General features: G+C 34.3%; 1 protein-coding gene across 5 annotated transcripts in view; it reads left to right on the forward strand.

The window, feature by feature from the left end:
- The first annotated feature begins 2,054 nt into the window (after nucleotides 1-2,054).
- The window catches only part of LOC106074910 (CUB and sushi domain-containing protein 3-like), a 43,715-nt gene continuing 24,642 nt past the window's right edge, over nucleotides 2,055-21,127 (forward strand). For 2 of the 5 annotated variants that reach the window (XM_056031844.1, XM_056031845.1), the window contains exons 1-6: nucleotides 5,148-5,305; nucleotides 6,669-6,798; nucleotides 9,302-9,428; nucleotides 9,569-9,786; nucleotides 9,893-10,018; nucleotides 17,167-17,292. In XM_056031844.1, coding sequence (XP_055887819.1) covers nucleotides 5,255-5,305; nucleotides 6,669-6,798; nucleotides 9,302-9,428; nucleotides 9,569-9,786; nucleotides 9,893-10,018; nucleotides 17,167-17,292 — 778 coding nt within the window. In that variant the 5' untranslated portion in view covers nucleotides 5,148-5,254. Of the gene's footprint in view, nucleotides 2,193-5,147; nucleotides 5,306-6,668; nucleotides 6,799-9,301; nucleotides 9,429-9,568; nucleotides 9,787-9,892; nucleotides 10,019-17,166; nucleotides 17,293-21,127 lie in introns of those variants that run through there. The other 3 variants (XM_056031846.1, XM_056031848.1, XM_056031847.1) reach the window with 3 other exon arrangements.

Consider the following 21,127-nt stretch of genomic DNA (forward strand, 5'->3'; position numbering starts at 1 on the left):
GCAATTTCAATGGACGCCAGATTGTCAAGAAGCTTTTGAGAAATTGAAAGAGGCTCTCATCTCATCGCCCATGTTGTCTTATCCCCTACCAGGTAATGTGTTTCAACTTGACACGGATGCTAGCAATACAGGGATCGGTGCTGTTTTATCACAGGAAGTGGACGGTAGCGAGAGAGTGGTAGCCTACTTTAGCAGAAGTTTGTCAAAAGCTGAACGAAATTATTGTGTGACTAGACGTGAGCTGCTAGCTGTAGTGGACTCCATTAAACATTTTCACAAGTATCTGTATGGACAAAGATTTAAGTTGAGAACAGACCATGCGGCCCTCCAATGGCTACTTTCCTTCAAGAATCCGGAAGGACAAGTAGCTAGATGGTTAGAAAGGTTACAAACTTATGATTTCGAAACACAACACAGGAAGGGACAAGCCCATTCGAATGCTGACGCTTTATCACGACGACCTTGTAAGCAGGAGTGCAAGCATTGCACAAAAGTAGAAGGGAAAACAAGTGCCCTGGATTGTAGGCGGTTGGAGCTAAGTGCATCAGCGTCTTGGTCTGAGGAGACGATAAGCAGAGAACAAAAGGATGACAAAGATATTGCCCCAATTTTGCAATGGAAGGAAGTTGGACAACGCCCTGATTGGCATCAAATTTCTAGTACGGGAGAGATTACCAAGGCTTACTGGGCGCAATGGGACTCTCTGGTGATAGACAACGACGTCCTAAAACGGATTTGGGAATCCACCGATGGGACCTCGACACGAGTACAACTAGTTTTACCAAAGATTAGAATCCCAGAAGTGCTACATGAAATGCACAACGGCTCCACAGGTGGTCACTTAGGCGTTAACAAAACGTTAGAAAAAGTCAGGCAAAGGTTTTATTGGTGTCGTTACAAGGAAGACGTAGAAGATTGGTGCAGGAAATGTGACCGGTGTGCGGCAACTAAAGGCCCGCAACGTCGAACTAGAGCACCCTTGCAACAGTACAACGTAGGTGTCCCATTCGAGAGAATCGCACTGGACGTAGCTGGACCTTTTCCTGAGACTAACAAAGGGAACAAATACATTCTCGTGATAATGGACTATTTTAGTAAATGGCCAGAAGCTTTCGCGATGCCCAACCAGGAAACCACAACAATAGTCGATATTTTGGTAGGACATTGGATTAGTCGTTTTGGTGTCCCAATGGAATTACATTCAGATCAAGGACGCAACTTTGAATCTAATCTGTTTCAGGAGATTTGTAAAATCCTGAATATCGAGAAGACGCGAACCACACCACTACGCCCTCAATCAGATGGGATGGTAGAACGCTTCAATCGTACGCTGGTACAGCATCTGGCTAAAATGTCAGCAGAACAGCAAAATGATTGGGATGACTACATTCCCCTATTCCTTCTGTCTTATAGAGGAGCAGTTCATGCAACTACAGGTTACACACCAGCCAAATTATTGTTTGGTCGAGAACTTAGGATGCCAGCAGACCTCTTATTTGGACAGCCAGGAGACCAACCAACAACGGCAAGCGAATATGTAACAGGACTTCGAAGGAGACTAGAAGAGGTTCATGCAGTTGCAAGGAGCAGGATAAAAGACAGTAGCGACCTTATGAAAACCAGATACGATAGAAGGGCCAATTCTACGGGGTTTGAAGAACATGATCTTGTCTGGCTATACAACCCCAAGAGAAAGAAGGGAAGATCGCCGAAATTACAGAAAGACTGGGAAGGCCCATATCGGATTGTGAAAAGGATCAACGACGTTGTGTACCGGATCCAGAAGGGCCCTCGAACCAAATGCAAAGTAGTGCACCTAGATCGGTTGAACCGTTATTGTGGAGATGATGGAGAGTCTGTTCGGGACGCACAGACCTAGGAAGGGGGCAGTGTTGTAAACTTGTCCCCCCCCCCGACTGACCATTTTTCCCCACGTGAGATCTTTTTGAATTGTTGTTTATGTTTTGGAGGCGAAACGGACCTGAGCGAGTGTGTTGAGGAAAAAGGAACTGGAGTTATGATCGTGGATTTCTGAACGGAGGACTGTTTCTTTTCTTAAATCGGTTTTGTGAATAGTTGTATGTACATTTTGATTAGGAGGACTGTGCAATTGTTTCGATTATTCGGATTATTGACTGTTCGTAGTAGATTGTGCTTCTGCAACGAGAAGAATATCGGCGACCTGACAATCGGTGAGTTAACTATCTTTAGCCTACTCCAAAGTCGTAACAATATAATACAGACGTTACTTCAAAAAAGAAGATGATTACGTCCTACGCGTCATGCATTTAGTCTACTTTGATAATCACCGTCTTCGTTATTATTATTATTTAATTATGTCTACAGTACGTTAATGTTAATATCTATCTGTGACAACAGAACAACTTATCTGTTTAGTTTAACTTATATTGCAATTTCATATTTCATTTTTTTTTTTTTTTTACCTTTCACTGTTTGTTTTTTTTTTTTCATTGTGTTTAAAATTAGCTGGGTTTTTTAAATTTATTTTTAGAATGTCTTATTCATAAAATTCACCAAATTATTTCGAATGCCTGCTATAGGGATAGAGAACGTTATAATATCACGCTAACAAAAACGTGTTTACGCTCTAATTCCTTTTCTGCGTTAAGTTTCCTAACCACTCCCCAGATTCTGACGCACCAGTTTATAACAACAAGAACTGTATAACACAAGAATCCTGTCTTCTTTGCTCCTCCCAGTGAATCAAGTTACAACATACTATTATCAGATGATATATTCAGATTTCCCGATGGCGTAACATTACATAACCATGTCGTAGTTGAAGGTTTAAGCAAGCGAAATTAATGACAAATTAAAACTAAACTCTATTAATGTAGTTGTATCAATTAGTTTGGATCAGTCATGTAATTAAATTTGTAATAGATCTAGGCGAAATAGCACTAAACAAAAACAATTGGTAAAAATATTATTAATCGCACAGATCTATTATTGTTATTTTAGATTTATTAGAAATGCAATTACACGACTGTGCCAAACTAATTGATACAACTACGCTTGGTATAACATTTTTTTTAAAGTATTTTTTTATTTTTCTGGTTTAACTATTGTTTCACTTTGTAAATTGGCATAATAAGCGTATTAAATGAAAAAAAAACTAATAATAATAATACTAATAATTATAATATTCTTCATTGTCCGTAAGGAAATTTGTCTTACAATTTGTGCATAACATCAAACAAAACACTGTAACTATAAAAAATCAAAATGTACATTCACACCAGACTCACTCATAATTTACATGTGAAATAGGTTTTATCAGACAGTTTCTATTTAATGATTCGATTGCCAGTGGAACATAAAAGTTCTTTTTAGTGTTTTTGTCTTTGCTATTGGTGTCTTGTATTTCTTATGTGAAGGTAAAATCACAAATCCCGACCCAAAGGGTGATTTTTTATTTCTGGAATCTTTTTAGCTTTTTTATGGATGTTTGTCTCAAACAGCTACCCAAATGGGGTTTGTTATTTTGCCAATGACTTTACCAGCAGCATTTAGAATTCTTTGAAGTTTATTTTTATTTTTAATGTACCAGGCAGTGATATTAAAACTTAAAATATTGCAGATATGAGAGGAATAAAACATAGCAAACGTAATGGAGCAGCCTTAGTCAAGAAAAAGAAAGCTGCCCTATCAGTTAGCCCTAAAACAGATGCATACATATGTACGAACTGTGGAAAAATCTAACGCTCCAGAATAGGCTCCATTAGCCACACCAGATTCTCCCCCGTCTCAGGACGAAACCAAAACCAGTGACACATTTGGGCGCATACATTGTCTTCCGAGACAGAAGGAGCCATATATGAATAAAAATGTATTGATAATAAGAACAACATTCAAATATCTTTGTACCCTGTAGTATCGTGTCATCAGTCAGCCTACGATACAATAGTGTTGAGACACTTATACATTATTTCTTTTTTGTTTGGAGGAGGGTAGTGTCGTGGTTGTTGAAAGTTTGCAGTTCAAAGCTTCTGATATTCATACTGAAAATATTGTAATTTAGCTTGTTACCTGCCTGGGTGTACTACTTTGTGGGGCCGATCCTGAGTTGTTGTTTTTTTTTACACACAAACTCTCTTTATAACCTTGTTATCATTTAATTGTCTACAGTGATTAATGGCCTAAGTTGTGAGCAATGGGGAGATAGGCCCTGTGCATTGTAAAGCTCTAAATTTGTTTCTGTGGTAACGTAAGTTGTTAAACAAACAAAATATGGAAATCATTTTTAAAAAATCTATCTAATGGAAAACACTTCATATTTAACACTATATATATCAATATTGTAAAAGTTATTTCCATTTTTCGAAATTAAAGAATATAGTTAATTTCCAATAATTGATAGACTAATTGGTGAATTTTTAAAATTGATTCATGTTTCGCTAGTAGAGTAAATTATTTATAAATTTTCAACCTCAATTGTTTGTAAAATGTTTTACATGTTTCGGATGTTCCTTCAGAGTTGAAGATAGTTTACTTCCTAGTCCAAACCTCCCGCAGCACGACGGGGGATGGGAGCGGGCAGGGTTTGAACCCTCGACCGTCGATAAATCCGATCGACAGTCCAGCACGCAAACCGCACGACCAGGCAGCCATCCAATTTGATCAGCGAATGTGCGTACGAGGAATAACGTGTATAATTATCTAATGGGACCAAATCTTCCCTATTTAGCCACATCCCTGAATACTAAAGAAGTAATATTCCATGTTGGCATAAAAAAAACTAATTACCAGTAATTAATTTACTAATTATTTTTTATTTTTTTTATTAGGTACAATAAATAACTTTGTAAGGTTTCAATTGGATCCGAGAATATGTGTGGCAGAAATAACGTGTTCAAAATTTGTACAAGACAGACAGACGGACAGACAGAAGGACAGACAGACATAGTTAGCTGATAAAACCTTTGTAAAACAAAATAACAGCGGTATTATCATATAAACAATGACATCGAACATAAAATATGAATGACGTCATTCCTACGCTTGTTGGGAAGGGGAAAACTAAATCTATGTAGTACATATGATACCAAGTAATAGCAAATAGGAAGTGGGATATCAAGGATCTCCCTTTTCACCCCATGAACCTAATCCCTTTCAAAGTTCAGAGATTGCGAAAACCACTGACGCAAAAAAGTCTAAACTAAAAATATTTTTTTGTATTAATAAGTTATGTATCAAGATTAGACCCTGAAGAATAGATTAATTCCATGTGACAATGGAGCGATATATTCCTCTAATTTTCGCTGCAATCAATTTGATCCTTTGGGTAAAAAATATTTTGTTAAGTCTTACTTATTTTATTGTATATACTTAAATAATAGCAACGTAAGTGTTTGTTACTTACATTGAATGTAAATAGAACATTAGAAAATTTACATTTTAAAATGCTCATATTAAAATGGTCTGTATATTTTACATGTTTGTATCATTCTTGTATGTTTGGATTTTCACAATTAATTTATCGACCCTACGACACATAAAATTATCAATGAATTTTGCATAAAATATAATTGTCGATGATAACAAATGAATGAATGAAAAAATCATTCATATAGGGCTACTTAATCAATTATTGTTAGTTAATTATTGTTTTTTTTTTATACAGAAAATGCTATAAGCTAAGGAAAGATTTTATGTAGCGAATGAGTGATTTCAATTGAAAGCAGTGGAGCAGCTAGAGTATATGATGCTTGGTGTGGCAACCTCTTATGATGAAATAAAAATAAATTTAAAAATGTTTTTTTTTTTTTTTAAAGTTAAAGAATAGTTAATTTGCTTAAAAAAAGAATTTCACTCAAAAATAGTACACGTTTACTACAAATTAATTTTATCAGCATTCCTGCTGCTAAGATATTCAATAATTTAATTATAATCAATTTCTACCACCAACACATTTGCTTCTGTTTGGAAACATTTCACTAGCAAAGTAAATGTAGCTACACTGAACATATATGTCTGAACTACTCCAATGATGATATTAAGGACTGAATGATCTAATCGATAATTTTTATAAAACTCAAGAGATCAAGAGACCCTTGTTTAGGAATGTTGGATGCTTCTAAAGGAAATACAACAAACAATGAAGCATTTTTTTTTCACTCCAGACGAAATTAGTTTTTGTTAATGTCGCTAGGAGTGTATCGATATTAATTTCAAATTCAGGATTCAATAGTTGGTAAGGTGACTAAATTTCATATATATCTGCCATATTATGAAGCTGATCAAATAGTGAGATTATTTCTTGAACGATCCGGTCCCACGAAGAATAAAACAACATCCGAGGCTCCTTTTCATGTGTTTATCCATATTTTTTTTTTGTCTGGCATATTTTTAATATGACATATAGGTCTTTGAGATTATGCACTAATTTAGAGGTCTGATCACGTGCATAGGTAATATTGGCTTCAGCGATGCCCTCCCACTAATAGTTAAAATGTTGTGTATCAATGTTCCTTGAAGCTGTTGGAGTGTTTGAATCTTTCAGGAATTTGCAATGTGTGGTGAAGAAAAGTTTCCCATAGCTTTTAATCATACAATTTAGTACTACAAGCTTAAGAGAAATGCTTTTTTATATGTATTAATCTAAGTAGCAATGTTAATAAAATATGTATTTGTTTTTGTTTCTAAAGGTCAACAATACTACGTCCGCCCAGACTACTTTCTGGCCTATTAGCCAGACTCAAACTACTGTCATGCCAATAAGCCAGACTCAAACTACTGTCATGCCAATAAACCGGACTCAAACTACTGTTTCTAACGGTAAACACTTATGCTCAATTTATTGTCTAAACTGCTGCACTAAAAAATTTCGCATTTAACATCATTAAATTACTTTGGGTCAGAGTATTGCTTTTGGTCTAAAAAAAAAAGTAATATTTGCAGGTTCGAATGTGCTTGAATATAAACACATTGAAGAAACATATTGTCGAATTAATTTTTTTTTTAAAGCTCAATAAAACTATTATTTTAACAATGACAAGAATACGCATAAAACAATAAATAAATAAAAAATTGCTCGTAAAAATCGTATGCTAAGTACAATAGCTTGATTAACAAAACTAATAATATTTTACAAAATATCACAGCGATTAAATTGCTGAACAAAAGACAAACAATCAATGACTAACAACTGAAGATCAATTTCCTCAACTTGACCTACATTAAGACTCATCTATTCACAATGCAAACCGGCGTGTGAATATGAGTGAGAAAGGAATCATTAAGTCAATTGTGTCTTCTTCTGTCCTTGTTTGACCATCTAAGACCATCTAAGTCATCTGATAAGTGTAAAATAGTAATGATTTTGCTTCTTTCGTAAACACGTACAAAGCTTTGGTGAAAGTAGGCAGCCTTGTCTCACTCTAATTGTGACCTTAAACTAATTCCAAATATTATTGTTGAAGGACATTGATTGCACTCTTGTGCTCCCCTGTCTATAACGTAATAATATTAATGACATTTTTAACATTGTGCTATTTTATGTTGGTAACTATCATGCCTGCCGTGTTAACAAGTAGTGAGGAATTTGTGTCTGGTTTACAAAACATAAAGATCAGAGCTTAACAGTTTTGCCTAATAGTCTTATAAAAAGATTTTTTTTTTTGCAAACACACATTCATTACTGCCTAGGTATTATTACACTTTGGTAACTAGGATATGTACCAGGTTCGTTAACTGCATTAGCGCGACAATAACTCCAAACAACGCTATAACGACATAAACATTGAGTTCTACAGAGAATTAATAAATAATTAAATAATAGATATGTGACGATATCTTTTTATTAATTCTTGGTTAATTCTTCTTTATTAAGTGTTGATTAAACAGAAACATCACACGCCGGAGATTGTATTAATAACTTGACAATTCAATGAAGAAACATCTCTGTATTTCCTCCAAAACTTCTTTAATAATACTTCTTCAACTTCACATGTCAATAACTTCTCAATTCAATAACAATTTCTTCATAAAAAATGAAACTTAAAGATACAATAAAACTTCACTTAGTATAACTTCAGCTAATATCACTTCAACTAATGAAACTTTTATTAATGGACCCGCTAATATCACAAAACTTATTACTCTACCCAACCATTACTAAGCGAGGACCATCGCTCTACAAGACACATTACTATGCTAGAACCATCTCTATACAAGACACATTTCTATGCGAGGACCCCGTCTAACTGACTTTCCCCAAATGTATACTTTTCTCAATCGTACATTCCAGAATCATGGAAACTTCTCAGATCATTATTTTAGTAACTTTGACCTTCTAGAAACTGACGTGTGCTATTTTTTCCCTTAACCGCTTTCTTTGATTGGATACCTAAAATTAACTTGTTTACGTTGGACAATAGCACTGCCTTGACCTCGCTTCCAGAAACCGATCGAAATAGGTCACAGTCTCTATAATAACAATTATAATGCAGCCCCTTTATTACAAAGAAGCTTGTTTGGTGTTACAGTGGGTTCTTGTGTGCATGACTTGTGTCTTGCATAGGACGACAAACGTTGATATATACCAATCAAACCGACAACATATTTATCAATTATATAATAATACATAGGCAAATCCAGGCACGTTAATTGAACACGATGTATTTCTAGTAAACACAAGTCAATTCATGTCACAGTAATAAAATATAAAAAATAATAAAAATATTAATTAAAACACAGCCCTCCATAAAAAAAAAGATGCTTTAAAAAAATTGCTCTTACACATGAAGCCATTTCACATCTTGGCTATATTATTGAAGCGTTCAGAAATCATGAAATCGTTTATAACGTTGTTCCCTTGTCTTAACACAAGTGACAAATACAAACCTAAAAGTAGGTTTTACTGTTTTCGCAGATGCAATTGTTAATAAATTGCAAGTTTTTTCATACATGATATTTTGTCCGTAACAATAAAAAAGTAACTTTCTATTTTATAACTATTTTTGTTTTACTTATGCTTCATTATACAGTAGGTAAGTAAATTTGTGGTTAATCTCAAATTTAAAGAAGAGTTTATATGTAGTCCTCTATTTTCCTATCCATTATTCATTCTCTTACTCTTTCGAATTAAACCTAGCATATTTAGAGTTCTGCTTCCACAGTCTCCGTAGATCAGTACTAAAGTGTTACTTTCTACAATGTTGAAGTAGCTACATCAGTAATATATAAAGCTGATAATACTGAATTATTTATATTTTATAATGTATATAATATAAACATTATGAATAAAGTGATTATTTAACAATGTTTTGTCCCGCTACAGTTGATTATTTAGAACTGAGAGACATCTCAGGGTATATTAGCAGCCCTGGATACCCTAACAATTACCCGGATGATTATAGGTTTATGCGTCTCATATCTGGAGAGGTTGGGAAAATTATAAACATAAGGTAAGAATATAAATAAATGAATGTTAAAGAATAGCACAATTTTCTAGTGGTACTCATATTTCAATTGTCTGTTTGTCATGATCTTATTTTCTTAATCTTGCTGTGTTTTAAATGTTTTGTTGTATTTTATATTAAAAAAGAATACAGTTTTTAGATACCGAGACAAATTATGATTTCCTAAGCATCTTTGATGGTCCAACAACTCAGTCTTCACTACTAGTCAGATTGACAGGTTCTAATTTTAATTACGCGTCATCTACACTTAATTTCACATCAAGTACAAACAAACTTTTTGTTTTCTTCGAAACTGATAGAAGCATAAGTCGCACTGGCTTCAAGGCATTCTATACGATTAATGGTACGTTACTAGATCGATTTAAGTAATTTCCTGATTAACAGTTAATAACATTAAACTTAGCAGTAGTTTACATTTTATTTTGTTCATTAAATAAATTCTGATACAGCAAGGTCTTTTGGAATGTTCTGCAATAACTCTTTTGCATGTGACATTGAGCTAGCATGCATTAATAATACGTGTGGCTGTTCAGGCAATACATATTACAACTCATCGTCGATGACTTGCGTCAGTGGTAAGTTTTTTTTTTTTTTGTTTTTTTTTGTTTCTTAAAACTTACTTGCAAAGTTAAAATAGTTTAGGAACATAGGGTTCTTATAAATATTTTAGATGTAAACTATTTTTAATTTATATTAACAAATGTATTTACGCTTTTAGTATGTTTTATACCACAGTTATTAAAGAATTAGAAAATAGTACCATGTGACCGAGCCTCACTCAGAATAATAATATATTGTAATAACTTAAGGGAGGCAAACTCAACAAGACAAAGACATTTATTTACACGGAGACATGACAAACACAAAGGGGCATCTGCCTTGAGCACAGCATCTCCATATTGGCTCTCTACTTGGGCGAAATCGTTTTCTCTCTCATGTCAACATCCGACTTGTTTAGTCACAGATAGTGCGCACCTTCTTTCTGCACTATCTTGGATGGCGGTGCGCATGGCAAAGTCATAACAATATTATGGAAAAATATTTACCCGAACTTTTTTTAGAATCGTTTTTCAAATAACGAAAACAGCGATTCGGGTAAAGACTACCAATCAGAAGTTTTGCTTTTGTGTGTTTTAGTTCTAAATGACAATGCACATGCCCTACATGGGGATTTGAATAGAAAGTCCCCAGTAGTCTAGAAAAACAAAGCTCACATTGAATCTTTTGCTCTAATATTTTAAATAAGTTATTACCAATAGTTTATTAACTAACTGGTAATTTTTAGCCGCCCCCGAAAGGGGAAAATACGCTATTAGTTTTGTGTGAAATGTCTGTTTGTCTGTCCGTCCGTCCCGTTTAGATCTTGTAAACTAGAAAAGATAGTGAAAATCCGACTTCACAATATTTTTGATCATTCAAAGTAGTGATGAAACGGCTACTTTTTTCTTTTCTGAAAGCGAAAAATCTAGTTTTTTAAATAACTTATTCAAGCAGTTTTTCATAAAAATACACCACTTTTACAACTATTAACTATTAAACACTCAAACACATGAGGCTCTTTATTAGGGGAGACAGCCGTTTACCATATTTTTAACACATTTATGCAAACGGTTGTAGATTTTTTGTCAATTTTATTTTTCATATTTGTATTGTTAAGTTATGTAAGTTCTGTTATACTAAGTACTATATTTACACATGAACAAATGTTTACTATTTTTTTAAAGAGAAAAAATATATTTAATATGCATTTTAAATCAGACATAATTTAAAACTAATATTAATCTTGTAAACTGCATTTTCTTGTCGTTTCCTATTCAAAGCAATGTGCATTAATCTTCAGTATTCGAATAAGAGATTGATAACAACTACATCAATTATAAGATATCAGTTAGGCCAGGTTCACATCTAACCTTATATTCACTTTCACCTATTCTTCGATCTGTTGGATCCTTGGGGTACTACACAAGATCTGTCAATATTCTTTCTCCATTCTTATCTGTCATTTGTATTTGATATAATTTCATTCGGCTTTTCTTTCTGAAAATATTGAAGCCTGCCTGGGTGGGGGCTGATTTTAAGTTTGTGTTTCCACACAAACTGTCTTTGTAACCTTGTTTTTTTTTTCATTGATTCTATAGTTGTCAGATAAAAGTATTAATTGTGCGATTTTATTTTTTTTGCTTGATCCGAGGTATGGTTTTGGGGAAATAAAGTGTATAAACCTTTTACCAGACAGACATTTGATGAAAGCTTTTTTTAAAAGGGCCAAAAATTGTGAGAACAGGAATATGGATTGTTCTCGTCCGAAGGGCAGGATTATTATAATAAATATTTTCCTATAAAATAGAGAAGTCGAAGAGAAGTTAGAAATTGTGAGTAACCTTTTATTTGGGGGAGGAAGGCGGTTAGGATGGCGGAAATGTGTTACCTTAATTAACGTCTGAAAAGTATGTGTGCGTGTGTGTGTCGAGGTGGGCACCTTTCCATTACTTGAGGTCAACAATTCTCGTAGATAGATTGAAACATTTGGTAATTCTTGCTATAGACCATGATCTATGTAGGAAATAAAAATCTTCATTAGTTTGAGGCGCTACACAATTACGTCGAATGCATAATGCCTTAATTATTTATTGCGTGTTGAATTGGCATTTTTCATATTGAAGACATCTCAATTTTTTGTCAATATATTACCGTATATTTTTAGGATTTTTTCCTTATATTTTGCAATTTTGGAAGATTTCTAGGAGCTACTGGTAAATCGTTGAGGGCACGGAAAATATGTTTTAAGTTATAAAATGGTGTAATTTGATAACTTATACAACTTGCTTTAGCGCGGGTCCTATGAAAGTGTGGGTCCCATGAAAGTGCAGGGCCCACTGCGGTCGCATAGATTGCAGTGGCCTAAGGCAGGCCCTGCAAAATAGCGGAGTATGCTACGCCGCCGCACGACTAGTTGAAAATAAACAATGATATATTTCTAAGGAGTCCTAAGTATCCCAACAAAATACTTACATAAACATGTGAATAACAGAAAATAGCAATGATAGATTCCAAAGGAGTCTTAAGTATCCCTACAGAATGCTTACAGTATAACTTTATTAAAGAGGCATTATGTAACCATAAACAAACAAGTCATACTATAACATTGTCAGTTCCTAAATGCGTTTTATTATGTGAATAAATATTAAGTTAGACCATCAGAAATAGTAGTCTAGAGTAATAATGTAACAATTAATACAATAAAAATTTCTAACTCAAAAAGTTATGCACTTTTACATGATCCTTTCCTAAGTGTGCCACATTATGCCTATAAAGATAAAGTTAAACCAATAAATATGTTTTTGGGTCGCACTAAATATCATAGTCTTTGTTACTCCTGGACGACACAGAGTCATGGAGCTGTTTCAATTTATTTAGACTCATAGCTGACACACATTCGTTCCTAGAAAACATACTAACTGCTACATTGTGTTTGCCTGGTCTAGACCAGGGGTCGGCAACATTTTGAGTCGGAAGAGCCAAAAATTACAATTTACAAATTTTTTTACATTTTAAAGAGCCACAACGTTTTTTTTTCTTGCCAACCATACGTAGTACTCACATTACTATTTTTTTTAATGAAAAAAAAAAGAATCTTTTCATTAGACAAAATATTTATTTATTCATATATAGGCCTAAGTAGTGTTATCACAGCAAAAGAAGATAATATATATATATATATGGCATTATTAGATAATTGTTTTGTTTATGTTGGTAGCAAATAAAGCAGTTAAACATTTATTTGCAACACTAACATGTACTTCAATAACAAGCAATTAAGCAAACAAATTCAATGGGAGCGATGGCTTTGGTTTTAGAAAGCTTTGATACATTTGGGTCATAACTTGTTGTTTTTAGTTTCAAACACGACTCTAAATTTTCATTTGTTTGTTGGCTTCTTACTTTTAATAATATCATGCAAGAGAAAGCTTGCTCGGACGAATATGTAGATCAGAATAAAGCACTCGAAATGCCAACATCTTTACCTCAATGTTGCACTGGAAGATTATTCCTTGCGCCGAATCAACTCGAGGCATTTTTTTTAAAGATGTCCACTTGTTGCGTTACGCACATGCATTTCTGGACTTTCAACTCTTCCAACTTGCTTTTCAACTCTTTCAATTTTCAACTCCACAAAGTTTTACTTTCAATCAATGACATTTCTAGAAATCCATTATTAACTTCAAATGGATCAATGTGGATTTCGTTACTATATGTGTTGAGTTACTAGTAATGCTAGAATGATTTTGTTAGTTTGTAATTCTTTATAACTGTCATAGAAAACTGTCAACAAATTTATCTTTGAATTATTATTTTTTGTAACTGTGCTGAAGTAATTCGTGTCAACAGTTGCACTGATCTTATCGTGATAGTTCTTTAGACATTAAATAAAAAAAAGTAAATTACCGCCTTTCTGCAATAATATTTTTTTTTCAAAAGAAGTCCAAACCTTCTACGCTAACATCGGCTGGGTTTCCATTTCCTTATGGTTTAACATTCAGCTCATTTGATTTCGCTGTTATGTAAAGTTAACATTTTTGCAACCTTTTGCTGTTCTCTTATTAAGGGTGATAAATATTTTTTTTATTTAGGAATGTATTTAATTCATTCAAGCACAAACCAAAACGTTTCAACACCTTTGGAAAGCCATCTCACACTTTATTGTGAAGGAGATCGTAATATGCAGTTTCCATTTCGCTTAAGAATTCTTTAAACTGACGATGGTTAAGTGCTTTTGACAAGATGCTTTTAACAATCTTGATTACCGAACTTATGACCTCAACTATTTTGGCCTGAATCGTTTGGTCAAAAAGCGCTTCTTGGTGTATTATTCAGTGAAACGTAAGAATTTCGCAATTTATTTTGCTTCGAAGAATCGTAGTTGTTCCTTTATTTTTTCCTGTCTGGCTCAATCAGTTGTTATTTAAACGATTTTAATGTCTTCAATGTATTTTTGCTCGGCATACGCTCTATCATCCCCTATAGTTTGTCTCCAGAGCGGTAGCAATCCAAGTTCTTCTTTTGGAACTTGGGAAGACATACATGACAAAAGGGTCAACTTATCCTGTCTTTTATGTTGCCAATTCAACTATAGCAAGTGACAAGACAGAAAAATATTAAATATCTTCCACCTGCAAATATGTTACATTTAAAGACATTTTAGCTATTCTATCTTATACTGTTTTAGCTTTGATTTTTTTGAAGTTTTTTTTTTCGAAATCATGAAAGTATTTTCCAGATGCACGTATAAAGCAATCTTTGACATACCATATGTAAATGGTTTGCCTTTTTTGTGCAATTTCTAGTGGTACGTACTGGTACCCAACCCAGATCAGCATTACTTATAGATTGCTTCTAACTTTGAGAAGATAATTCGCTTCTAACTCATTTACCTGAAACAATAAACTATACGTCACAGCCAAAAGCGAATTAAAGCGTACATAGAAGCATCAGACGACGGCGTCATTCAAGAGCTTCCGACGGACTGATTACAGTGACGACGCGTGTAATGGGGGAGGGGTGTGGTGAAAAGCGAGTACAAGTGGCTGAAGATAGAATCAGTGCCTAATCCTCGTTAAACGATTCAGAACTTTTTGAAAAAATAAAATTTCGATAAAATAAATAATATTTACGTATGGAACGAAAGAGCCGCAGCTTCACATCAAAGGAGCCGCATGTGGCTCGCGAGCCGCAGGTTGCCGACCCCGGGTCTAGACAAGACATCGTAATGGAAACAGCTCAGTTTCAGTCTCCACCTTTAATTTTTTTCATTTTTTTTTCCCTTTGCTCTGTTTATCATACATGAAGGCCACAGAGCGTTAATCAGTGACAAGGTAAAAGCGATTACCTACTAAATAGTAGTGTCATTTCCTTAAAGATTTTATAATGTCGTAGCCTATTTTTCTATTGCTGAGTGCCGCCTTTCTCTTTTGGAGAGTATTCTCGAAAAGAACGAAAAGGGGAGGCCATCCTGGCTTAGGTTGGCAGCTTTTGCAATATCCGAGGCGTCCGATCATAGTCGAGTATAGTCGATGGTAAAGATGGCAGCTTTCTCCAGCTCCCACTTTAATTCGTTAAGGGCTGTCTTTACTGTTTCTGAAAGTGGGAATGACAAGTTATTTGCCAAAACATTTATTTTGTTAGACAAATTTGGTACCCACTGTGAGTAGTACGCCAACATGCCCACGATTCGTTTTTGTGAGCGCATATCATGAGGAGGAAGAGAGTTTCTTAAAGCCTGGAATCTGTCAGGGTCTTGTTTGAGTAGGTCTTAGAAATTTCATATCCCAATAGGCAAACTTTGTCAGTGGCTATCGTACTTTTGTCTTCCTTAAATGTGATCCCATACTTTCTAGAAGCATCTAGAAATCTTTGCAGATTCTCATCATTTGACTCTTTATCATGACCACAAACCGTTACATTGATCAAATATGCAAAGGTGTCCTGCAACTTTTTCATTCTAAATTTCATCAATCACCGTTTTATCAAAGCATGCAACCCCATTGGTAATACCGAACGGGATGCCACAGAATGATAGAGTTCGCCACATGCCTCATACGCAGTAAACGGCCTATCTTCAGTCTTGATTGGTATTTGAAAACAATCCAGCAAGTATCTTTTCCTAGTGTTCTCCCTTGTACTGGACATCAGCAAATGTATGTCCTAGAGTCTTTTCAGAAAAATGTGTAGTGGGCATGAATATTCTGTTTCTAAAAGGGCGTACTGGCCATTTTTTTTTTTGACGATGGCTTCTGATATGTAGCTTTCACAGCTGCCAGTGTCTATGAGTGCTTTAAACATAAACCAATTGACGTTCACTTGGGTCGTTGACTGTTTTAATTACAGAGAAATGCGTTTGTTACGGTCGCAGCGCAGCATGGTGTGAATGACAAATTGCGAGATATTGGGTATTGAATGCAAAGGAAGTTAAAAAATGGAAGCCGGGATATGTTGATATGAAGAGAGTTGAAAGTATTGTAATAATGTTATCTGTAATAATATTAGAGGATTTATAACTTGATACATTAGAGTGTCTGCTTATTTGTGAAGAGTCTTGTGTCGTTACATCGATGATGACAAGGTAAATAGAGTTGTCACACTGGTCAGTGATATTTTGTTAGCAGCTGTGGTGACTGTTGTTTTACTAACTTGATTTACAAACAGTTTGAAAGTGTCCTTTTTCCGCGCTGATGACATAGGGCATTTCTCGAAGAGCATTCAGTCCTAGAATGTCTCGTTCTACCACAGAAGTAGCATAGCGACTATTTAATTTCTGGTCCATTATCTTACACGACATTGCTTACTTACTATGAACACACACATATAGTGGAATTTTTGTCACGCTGGACGAACGCAGTAAATAAACAAGTCCGTTACACTACAAAATGTATAAACCTTTTGGCAAAAAGACAGAGTGAGTTGATATAAGCTTTGTAAAATGCATGCCAGAGAACTTAGCGATGTGATGCATAAAAAAGAAGGTTCTAAAAATATATATAGAGAGAAGTAAAGAGAAGTTGAGATAGAGAGGGGTAGTAGTAGAAATAGAGAAGAAAAGTGGAAAAGAGGGGGACGTTTGAATTTAATGTAACTGATACTAAAATTCACGGCCTAACAGTTAAAAACTTTAAACTTAACTGCAGGATTTTTTTTTTTTTTAATCATTAAATGTATTCTGATACAGCAAGGTCTTTTGGAATCTTCTGCGATAACTCTTTAGCATGTGACACTGGTCTAGCATGCATTAATAACAAGTGTGGCTGTTCAGGCAATACATATTACAACTCATCGTCGATGACTTGCGTCAGTAGTAAGTTTTTTTTTTTGTTTTTGTTTTTGTTTTATTATTTGCAATGTTAAAATAGTTTACAAACATATGGTTCTTATAAATATTTAAAATGTAAAGTATTTTTAGCGGCCCCCGTAAGTGGAAAAAGCCGCTAATAGGTTTGTGCAAAATGTTGGTCTGTCCGTCTGACGTCTGTCACACTCAGATTTCGAAAACTAGAAGAGATATGAAAAATATTATTTCACCATCCGATGCTGCTTGAAAAGTTTAGGTGCAACTGTTACTTTTGGTTTTCTAAAAGCAAACTGTGAAATTTATAAAATTAATTATGCTAGCGATTTTTTCATAAAAATACACCAATTCTAAAACAATTACGTAAATGTAAGGGAGGCAATGGTACAATAAGCTAACAAAGATGAACAGTAACTGTGTATTTTCAGTATCACTAGTCAAATATATTTATAAAATGTACAAGAAATGTTTACAACAAATATAAATAACAGTTAAAGGTGTTTTTTTCTGGTCAACTACCTGCTAAAATTAAAAACATTTATGTTTGTTTATAAAAGCTAATAATGCAATTTGTATGTAAATATCATGCACATTTTTTAAAATGGACTTTTTATGCAGAGACTTTCGTGCAGTAGCGTAATGTCGCAACATGTCGTATCCCAGAAATAATTCCTTAAAAATTTCTCAATAAGCAGATTTTTTTTATTTTTTGTTTAGTACCCCATAAGGATAAAAGCCTCTTATTTTTGTGCATTTTGTCTGATTTAACCTTTAATGTTCCTTTGGAAACATTTTTATAATTTTAACTATCTATAATAGATTTTTCCGTACTGTTTTGTAAAAACAAATCGATGTCAACGAATGACTGTTTGCTCTTCTAATTTATATTATACTTAATCTCCATGCATAAAGGTTGCAAAACACTTGATCAATCATATGTTGTTCCGGTTTTTTGATGTAAATAGCATATAAATGCTATATGAAAAATTTCAATAAGGGCTTATATTTCATTAAACCGTTTCTCCAATCTTGATAAGACTTGGCATAAATGTTCCTTGGGTACTATTTGGAACCGTGAAGTATGTATAGTAGCCCTAAAAAAATAAAGACCCTCAAAAAATAATAAAAGTTGCCCAACTCTATGAAAGTATTAGTATTTTATCGATCTAGGCTGTTTAGCATGTTTAGATCAAAAGGATCTAAATCTAATTTTTAAAACTACACTTTGCAAAGATAGTTTTTTACTTTACATTAAAATACCAAATATAGTCTATTGATTTCATTATTTAATACAATTAACCTTCAAATTTGTGTTTCAAAACCATTTTTACATAAATTCGTTCCTTATATCTGCGAATTTAGAAGACCTGACGTACATTCTTTCATTAGACAAGACCGAAATGTTAAAAATCTCTCTATTCCTTGGTCTAAAACTTTAATTCACTCTAAGATGATAGAACTTCTCTTCGCAAAGATAGGTTTATACTTTAACACATGAACATACTAATTATAGTCCATTCATTTCATAGTTTAATCAAATTAACATTCAAATTTGTTTTTCTAAATCATTTTTCATATATTCTTTCGCTATAGCTGCGAGGCTTCGTTGACATACATTTTAATAGCTCCATTCATGAGTCGCGTAAATCTAACAATTAAGGTCACGCATGCGCAAAGTGAAGCCTTTACGCACGCGCAGAACGAACTCAATCCAGCCAATATTAAACACCAGATTAGTCTAGATCTAACTAAAGATGTAAATAAAGTCTATTCAAGCAAATGTTTTTATTTGAAAAAAAATGGATTTAGGTCTTTTAGCTATTCTGATAGCTCTATTCATACTATTTTTACATTCACGCAATCCCCATATATATATATATATTGTTACGAATCTAACTATCCAGGCTCTCTGCAAACTGCACCATACACCACCAACTTAAACAAATTGACATCTCAGGGCTCCAAAGTAACGTAACACTTTAATAGTTGAATAAATAACAGCCAATACTGTACAATTGGCAACGTACACTGTACAAATATCTCTCCGATAACACCGTACCGCCGTATCAACTCTTGCACTGGCCTCTCCGTCTCGTTCCGGCTTGCACTGGGTTCAACAGTATAGGACTGACTTCACACACTAGGCTCATTGTGTCGGACTCGATCGAAGACCAAGATCAAGACGCCAGCCGTCTCAACTGTACTTGACAGTACTCCGCACTGAACCGTCGTAATGCTCCGAACAGAACCACACCGTTGAACTGTGCCGTAGTCGACCGTGTTCTGAGCCCTGTCCTGAACCTTACTGTATTGAGCCCCTTTATCCACCGTCTTGACTGCGACACCTCCGCTCTTATATGACACTGTAGGGTCCCTACTGGCCTTCTCGAACCGGACAGAACGCCGCTCGATGTTTCTAGGTGGTCAGATGACTACAACTCTCGTGACGCTCCTGAGCTCTGTTCACGACGTCGATCCTTCCCGAACCGCCGTGTTGACACTCGTCTCGGCTGACCGTCGTAACTCGTCACGGTTGACCGCTCGTCTAGCGCTGGCCTGGGGCGATTTGCGTCGACTGACTACACTCACACCACTGCCCCCATCTGTGCCACCACCAGGTTTATAACAATATATATATATATATATATATATATATATATATATATATATATATATATATATATATATATATATATATATATATATATACATAGCATACTTTTTATTTCACTCAATTGTTAACAAAACACTCTCAGTGACAATATTGACAGTGATACGCAAATTAAGACCAGCAGGCCGCGGGTAAAATATGTCTAGTATATATATATATAGCTATATATATATAGGTCACACATCTTTAAATGAAATAATATACGAACTCAGTTTCCTCCAAATGTATGTACTTTCGTTAGCTCTCTCTCTCTCGTATTAATAAAGACATTTTTAGTCTAACTATATAATAGGCCGTGTCAGGTCATGTATTTTTTCCCTTTACGTCATATGAAAGAAATTCTTTAAATAAAATGTTCATTAGAACTCGGTGCACTAATGTTTATTGAAGCTCGCCAACGTTCTCGTATTGTTAAAGACATTTTTGGTCTAACTAGGCCGTGTCACGTAAAGGATTTTTTTTCCTTTGACGTCATATAGATTACATTCTTCAAATGAAATGTTAAACTCTAACCCTAAGAACTCGGTGCACTAATGTTTTTTAAATCTCGCCAACGTTCTGGTATAGATAAAAACCATAGACTATATATATATACAGGACTGCCAACTGTGCGCACCACTCCTATATTATTAAATGAAATAAGTCCCGTAGACCGAGGCGTCCTTGGTTGCAGGGTAGTGTTAGAAGAATGACTTCCGGTGAATTAGTTTACTATAGAAAGAAACCATCACTAAAGAGAAACACTTGGTTCAAAATATTTCTTATTTTGGTAACAGTGCGATAGACATAGCCAGATTTTTATAACAACAAAATCTAATTTACCAACTTAAAAAAAGAGCATTTACATAGATAGTGTTCTAACTAGTTTATATATATATATATATATATATATATATATATATATATATATATATATATATATATATATATATATATATATATATATATATAGTAGCCTATGTGAGCAATATTAGTCGTATATCTATATGATATAAACTACGTATTGATATGTGAACCCAATGTATATTATGTCGCACCACAATCTAATCTCAAATTTTAGATTTTCGTAAATGTAAAATGGAAAAGACTTTGCTTTGGAAATGTTATAATTCAAACGAAATGTTTCAGTATACGAGTCACGATTAAGATGAGTTCTAAACCCAGATAATCTTT

Source organism: Biomphalaria glabrata, chromosome 6 (genome assembly GCF_947242115.1).
Source record: "Biomphalaria glabrata chromosome 6, xgBioGlab47.1, whole genome shotgun sequence".
In the NCBI taxonomy this organism is placed as follows: Eukaryota; Metazoa; Mollusca; class Gastropoda; family Planorbidae; genus Biomphalaria; species Biomphalaria glabrata.